The following is a 7500-nucleotide window of genomic DNA, read 5'->3' on the forward strand; positions in this document are numbered from 1 at the left end:
AGTGGAAAAATGAATGAACCAAAGGTGCGAATGAGGATAGCCCCCACCCCTCGCCCCAAAGAAAAACACTGAAGTTAAAGCAGCACTTCAAAATAAATCTTTAGACAATTAAATTAAAGAGTGATAAGGCATTTAGGTACTCCACACTAACAGCATGGAGTATCAATTGCCTCTCCAGTTAAATTATCCAGGATGAACTATTTCAAATGGCAAACTTTTTATTTTTAAAACTGTTCGCTTATGCATGATGTTAAATCTGCTATATCTGGCTCAAAAAAAAAATGAAAAATATTTTTGTCATATACTGACGTTCTTGCTAAGCATCAATTATAGTTAGGCTAATTAGCATAATTTTTTGGCTAAATGATTATCTGAATGTTCTATTGTTATCAGGCATTGTTACCTTGCTGACTTGTTTCACTCTCGGATCCGTTCGCTTTGCGTTTTTCTTTGCGTATTCTTGCGCTGTCCAGAATCTTACGACAGGTTTCTTGCTGTGGTTTGAGTTGTTAATTGCTTCAATTCAGTTTGCAGCCTGGATGATAGTTCTGATTGTGTGGAGTGTTGTATCTATTTACAGCATCTTCTATGATTACTATTGGGAATGCCGTGATCAAAAGTCTATTCTGGTGATGGTTGTCATTCTAGCCAGTACTGCCATTACAGCACAGGTAATTTGTGGTATTTCTTTATGTAATAATCATGAACTATTTCAATCCGAGCAAAAGTGCATTTTACTGTTTATGAGATTGTTTGGCCACTCATGGACAACAGTGGCAATACCTCGTCATCAGTTTTCATTTGGTGTCACTTTTATACACGATGAAAAATGGTTACATTAAGGACATAAAAGACGGAAAAGGCATGATTTTCGTCGCTCGTATTCACAGGTAACCATTTTAGATCATGGAATCAAATTTTTCCTATGTAGTGAATTGTGAGTAATCCTGGGTCTTTTGCATAGTTGTGAATATTTGAGTGAATCGTGATTTGGGTAGTTCACTTGCAAGACCGGTAAGGGTCTTCATAATTCAAAATTTATATTGTCAGGAAAATTTCTAAAATTAATTACCTATCAGGCGTTCCTTCATTTTGGTCCAATGAAAACTATCGTAGTTATTTGAACTGCAACCGTGAACAACAGTCATGCGCTTACAGGTTTGACAAGGCGTGTGGACATGAGTGAACAAATCTTGTCACTGATGTCAACGTTTGCCCAAAAATAGGCATCGTGAAAAAAAAGTGACCAATATTTCCATATTTTAAGCAAATTTGAGCAAAATTTGCTGCTGCCACAAATCTCAACACATTCATATTACTCATATTTTTATTGTATACAATTAAAAAACACTTTGGAATTCAAAAACGGAATGGTATACAGTTGTATATACAGTAACAACATCGAAGCTATAGTAAAGTCGTATATAGTGGCAACAACTTACATTTAGTTCTAAATTTGCACCAAGAGTGGATAAAAATGAAACTCTTAGAAACCATACACAACTCGTGACCTCATTTAATCTGGAGTTGGGTGTCTTTTTAAAAACATCTGAAAACTTTTTATTGGAACTAATTTTATATGAGAACAGGACACTAATATTAGTAGATCTTGATCAATCAAAGATGTTTCACAAACAGCATTTAAACAAAATTCTTACAAAGGAGCAGTTTTAATAGAAATTTGCAGCCGTATTCTTGCAGTTTTCTTGAAAATTAAGCCGTGTTCTGGAAATTCATTCTAAAATTTTGCAGCAAAAACGGCTCGATGTAAAATATACAACAAGTTTGGACATTTTGCATCTGTGTGCATATCAAAAATGCCTGAAAACAGACCACCTCGAACCAATTAGAGGCAACAGGACTCACCTGACCAACTCAAAGTAGCCTCAATACGACATAACCTCTAAAACGAACCTCCGACAGAACAACCTACTATAGAAAAAGAATCTGTCGACGCTGAAACTGCACTTTATTTGAAAGAGCTCATAGAAGATGGGGCAAATATAAATTTGATAGAACCGTTGTCATTTAAGAACGCGAAAAACACGCAGATAAACAAAGAATTCGACAGCGGATTTTGAGTTCTGACGCAACACAAAGATAAAGAAAACTTTTTTCACTTGACACAGAATCACTAAGATCTTTTAAGAACTTGGACAAAACGCAACAACCGTCCAACTGGTTCCAAATCTCCAAATTCAACCATTTGTGGAGAATAATAACAAATACAAGTAATTCAACAAAAAAGAATTACACGTCGAAAGAATTCTCTAATTAGACCAATTGCAGACCACGAAAAAAAAGCTCAATGTAATTCTCAACCTTCTTCATCATGCTCCGTCTTAAAACCAAAAAATTTTTGGCTATCGTTGATGTTGGCGCTACTTCAAATCATGAATAAGAGCTATCAGACAGCAGGAGTTTTTTTTGAAACTGAGAGAAAACTCAGAATTGGACAAAACTCAAAAATGGTCAAAACTGAAAAATTTTACAAATTGGGACCGAAATTTTGTAGCCCTCCTCCCTAAATTTGGGAAGGGAAAACCTCAGTAACCCGAGGTTATAGCTCACCGTTGCTAAATGATAATACAAGATTATTGCGTCAAACAGACAGTTGTGGCTATTAGCACTTAAATGACGCAAATTGTGCTTTTTAATATTTTGAAATCTTGTGTTATATTTCTTAAATTGTTCATTCTATTCAACTTTAGGTGTTCAATAATGATTAAATGTCATACATTTGACGCATTTACCGCTACTTAAAAACCATCCGTCCTTATGTCAACAAAAGCAAATATTGCAGTAATTTGACATTTACTATGTAAGAATTGACTCAAATCACATTACTTGAATAACCAACCATAAACATTTATCAATGATGCCATAAAAGGTATTTATGTGATTATTAACAGTGCAACCGTATTGTATTTAAAACCAATCGAAACTGTTACAAAGAGCAGTTGGCTCTCACGTTAGACTATAATTTGATTCTTCGTCAAATTTAGTTTATTATGAAAAGTTTTGCTAGATCTTAAAACTTTTAGAGTTGTATGTTAGTTGAGTTCTCTTGACAAAAAGTTAGCAACAACATTAGCAATTGGCTGATTCTGCAGGAAATTGAACATTGTTTATCACTAAGGACTTTCTAAAGACATCAATAAAGACATCAAAAATAAAGTTACGGTCGTTAATACAGCCGATCGACTAATAATTTGGACGAGATTGTAAGTTAATTAGAACCCAGTGAAAAAGCAGGCCGACGTAAAGCTCAAAAACCAGGCTGCGACATTTCGGTTCTGCTGATTTGGTTCTTCGTTTTTGATCAACCGTAGCAGTTGAGTTGATTTCAACGTGGGTAACGTGTTCGCTGCGCAATAGACGTTTCCTGGTTTGAAAATAAAGAATATTGTACGGCCAGCAAAAAAAAGAAAAATTGGTTGTAAAACTTATAAAGAAACCCCATTATCGTTTTTCTGCCATTAATTTTTTCACAAAAATGAGGCTTTTTAACAAAATTTTGTTTTGTTCCAGGTTACAAGGCCACTGTCAAAAATACCGAATTTTAGCAGCAACAAATTTTATTTGTCATTAGATAGCACCTTTCAATTGTGTTTGCCAAAAATCATTAGTCATTTCAAAGAGCGTTTCAAACAGCGTTTCTGAGTTAACTTATTTTTTAAATAATTCCCAATTTTTTGTTCATCAATGTGCTTATCATTACACAAACTTGTACAAGAAATCTTGTTCTTCTGACTTCAAAATTTGTGCCTTGCGACCATATATTGATACTTGTAATTGAATAAAAAGCGCTTGAGGTTGATTTAAAAACCTTTCAACGAAAGCAAGGATGAAACAACCTTTGTTCTTTCAGTTTGAGTACCTCAATCAATGAACAACAGTAAGTTCTTAACTGGAAAATTTTATTTGGATTATAGACAGTATGATCTTTGTTACGAATGCTTTTTGTTTTGAGTCATGCAAACCATTGTTTTGATCAAAGTTGGTTGCAACTATTTGCCGAGACAACCAATATATAAAAAGAAATCGTTGATTTTTTTGGTGCAAAACTTGGCGTTTTTGCTCATAAAAAAATTAGGGTGACAAAATTAGGGTGATAAAGTCATACGCAAGTGTTTTCAGGAGAATTTTTCATTAGAAAATTTTGGATTTTTAATCAATTTTAGTCTTTAGCTTGACAAAAATGCTCAACAAAAAATTTGTTTGTTTTAGAAATAAAAAAAATGTAGCAAACAGATTGAATATTTAAAGGGGATTCATTTTAATAAATCAGATTCACGGAGTCTTGATAGAATCATCAAAATCTCTTTTCTTTTCCTATAGTTTTTCTTCTATAAAATTGCAATTACCGAGTACTTCCGTTCAAAACAATCAAGCTAACAATTTTTTTGGTTTGAAATTGAACATAACGACGATGTGTTCAACTAAATTTCACCATGAGTGTAAATAAATGTGAGTAAGTAAACTCTACAAAGTGCGTATCGAACACAAATAAACCGAGTATACCTTACGTCTGAATTCGAAGATTTCCTTTTTAAACCGACGACTATGCCAACAATTTCTTGCGTTTTCAACCAATCACACTGTCATTTTTTACGCTTGAAACTAAACGTACCAAAAACTTAAGATTCCTGCGTTTGAAAGTAAAAATAACAAAGATTTTCTACGTTTTAAAACTTTGCTACTTTCCTCCGGTTGAAAACTTAACTGAGCAATGATAAAGTGTGGTTTCCTGCGGCAAAAGTCGGCACTTTTTTGGAGTAGAAAAGACTGTCATTAACAAAAAGTTAAGGTTAAGACCTTTGCAGACCGAAGGTGCTCATGTCCAGAACTTCATGCAGTCTTTTCCGCGATGACGTCCGGAACTTTGAGAACTCATCAGAAATTCGTGTGCGTTATTCAGTAATTGAGGACCATGTAATTTTGAGCACACGGCGCCACCCTTTTGCACTCATCTTTAGTCTGGACAATCCACTTTCGGCCTGGGATCCCAGCCTTGGAAAATTAGAAAATCAATTCGATTCAGTTTAGAATCTATTTACATTTTATAATAACAAATTTCCTCGTTCTTATAGAATTAGGTGAAATAATCTCAAAATGAACCAACTAAAAACCAAAAACATTTCAGTCTTCACTAGAAATAACGACAAAAACTGGAAAGTTGATGATTAATAAAGTCTCATTATTTCCTTCATTAAATATGTGAGACGAAATGTGAAATGATCCAAACGTCTCGACGTAGAGTTAAAATCATAATTTTGCGAAAAAATATTTCAAAAACCATCATTACACCGAGAAGGCAGACCTGAAATTGCTTTGGCTGTTTTTTGCCGTCGGGGAATTAAATTGGGTTAAATGCGGAATTCAGGTTAAACCCTCTTTGGCCTGAATTCCGCAAAAATGGATTTTCCTATTTTTACGGAACTGCGTTAATTTTAAAAAAGGAAACTGGTTACCAAATCGAGTAACTGAGTTCCACAATGTGTGTAACTAAATTTCACCATGAGTGTAAATAAATGTGAGTAAGTAAACTCTCCAACGTGTGTATCCCCGGACTGAACTGCAAGTCAAGATCAGTACTGGGCACGTGAAATTGCAAGTCTACAAGCATATATCAGTACTGTGCACGTCCAAAAACAAGTCTGCAAGTCTGACAAGTCTTTGCCAAGACTTGGATTACCTTGCAAGTTGATTCCCATGTCAAAGCCAACTTTTCAAAAATTTCGAGTGAAAATTTTGAATTCAAAAATTTTCGCAACGTGCCACAATTTTGGCATTAATTTTTGGGCAGTTTCCCGGGGTGTTATTAAAGGATGCCGGGGCCATACCAAATTGTATATTAGCAACCCGGGGGGTATATTGAGGGTATTTCAGCACTATTTCAGGTTTTCTGGGCTGTTTTCAGCCATTTTTAAGCCCTTTTCAGCCGTTTTCAGCCGTTTTCAGCCGTTTTCAGCCGTTTTCAGCCGTTTTCAGCCGTTTTCAGCCGAATTTTAGCCGAAAATCGACATTACTTAATTTTTCAGATTTGGCAAATGGCGAAATCACTCGGCAAAAATCCTTAAAAAAAGAAACACCATGAGAGTGCCCATGCTAAGCCGAGGCCCCCTCGTTCGACCACTCGTTGATGCGCTCGTTTTTTCCGGCTATTTTTGACGCTTGTGGGACCTATTTTGGACGTTTTTTCAGCCATTTCTGACGTTTTTTCGGCTATTTTTGACGTTTTTTAGACGTGCCAAGTGTTGGCCAAGACTTGCATTTAGAGGTGCATGTCTCGGCCAAGACTTGCATTTAGACGTGCACGTCTTGGCTAAGACTTGCATTTAAACGTGCACGTCTAGGCCAAGACTTGCATTTAGACTTGCACGTCTAGGCCAAGTCTTGCATTTAGACTTGCACGTCTAGGCCGAGACTTGCATTTATACTGACAAGTGTAAAAACTGATATGATCATAGCTCTGAATCAGTACTGATATAAGACTTGCAATTTGACGTGCCCAGTACTGATATTGACTTGCCGTTCTGTCCGGGTCGAAAATCAATAATGTAAGTAAAATAAATTTTGTAATAAGTATTACTAAAGTCCACGGCTGTTGAAACAAGTTGCACACTTAATGGCACTTAATTGCAATCGGCTTGTTTACAATATTAACAATAAGGTAAAATGGGTAAGTTGGCATTGGGTAAAATGGCATTGGGTGAAATGGCAAATTGGGTTAAATGGTATTGGGTATAAAAGCATTGGGTAAAATGGAATTGGGTTAATTGTTCTGACACCGGTTAAAGTATCGCTTACACTGGATATTAAATTTGAATTAAAAGTTTTGAGAAGTGTCTTAATTATATCAAAGTTTCAAGCCGAGGACTTTATCGATAATTTTTTTTTTATAATTTAAACTTGCATAAATTACTTACAGGCATTGAAACTTGTATAACTTTCGCGAACAACTTGTTATAGATAACTTTTGCATAGTCCAACGCGGCATTCGGATTCCAAGAAACGGAGTTGAGTAATATTCAAATGAAGAATTCAGGCTGCCAGGTTTGCATCCTTGATTCGGCAATTCTGCAAATTTACCTGGAATCCGCAAATTCGCTATATTTGCTGAATTCGGTTCCCAGTTTTTCATTGAAATAGCTTAGTTTTTGAATGTAAACCATTTCAGCAACGGCGTATTTGTGTAACGAAACTGCATTAAGTTACGTGATTAGTCAAATATAACCGAGGCAATGCAGGTCTGCTTTTGAGGTGTACTGATGTTTTCTGTCAGTAAATGCTGCTATACTTCTCCATTTTTTCATTGAAAGGCGATCATTGCTAAAAGATTGTTACGACAAATAATTTTTTAAAAGAATTTTTTGAAGTTTGTAATTCAATACATCAAATCTGATAACCTATACTGATTTCGTTATAACATAACATTCTCTAAGAGACAAGCTGGCAGAATTTTGTCATTGAAAGCTTCAATTTCATTTTAGATCA

The 7500-nt window shown here is 35.2% G+C and overlaps 2 protein-coding genes across 2 annotated transcripts in view; one reads left to right on the forward strand and one right to left on the reverse strand.

The window, feature by feature from the left end:
* Positions 1-7500, reverse strand: part of LOC142337710 (uncharacterized) — a 249159-nt gene that overhangs the window by 129618 nt on the left and 112041 nt on the right. The gene's annotated exons all lie outside the window — the stretch shown is intronic.
* LOC142338456 (uncharacterized) overlaps positions 386-7500 on the forward strand; it is a 7439-nt gene continuing 324 nt past the window's right edge. The window contains exons 1-2 of the mRNA XM_075388222.1: positions 386-671; positions 7497-7500. The exon at positions 7497-7500 is cut by the window's right edge and continues 324 nt beyond it. Coding sequence (XP_075244337.1) covers positions 540-671; positions 7497-7500 — 136 coding nt within the window. The 5' untranslated portion in view covers positions 386-539. The remainder of the gene's footprint in view (positions 672-7496) is intronic.

The sequence above is a fragment of the Convolutriloba macropyga genome, chromosome 4 (genome assembly GCF_964194025.1).
Source record: "Convolutriloba macropyga chromosome 4, txConMacr16.3, whole genome shotgun sequence".
Taxonomy (NCBI): Eukaryota; Metazoa; Xenacoelomorpha; order Acoela; family Convolutidae; genus Convolutriloba; species Convolutriloba macropyga.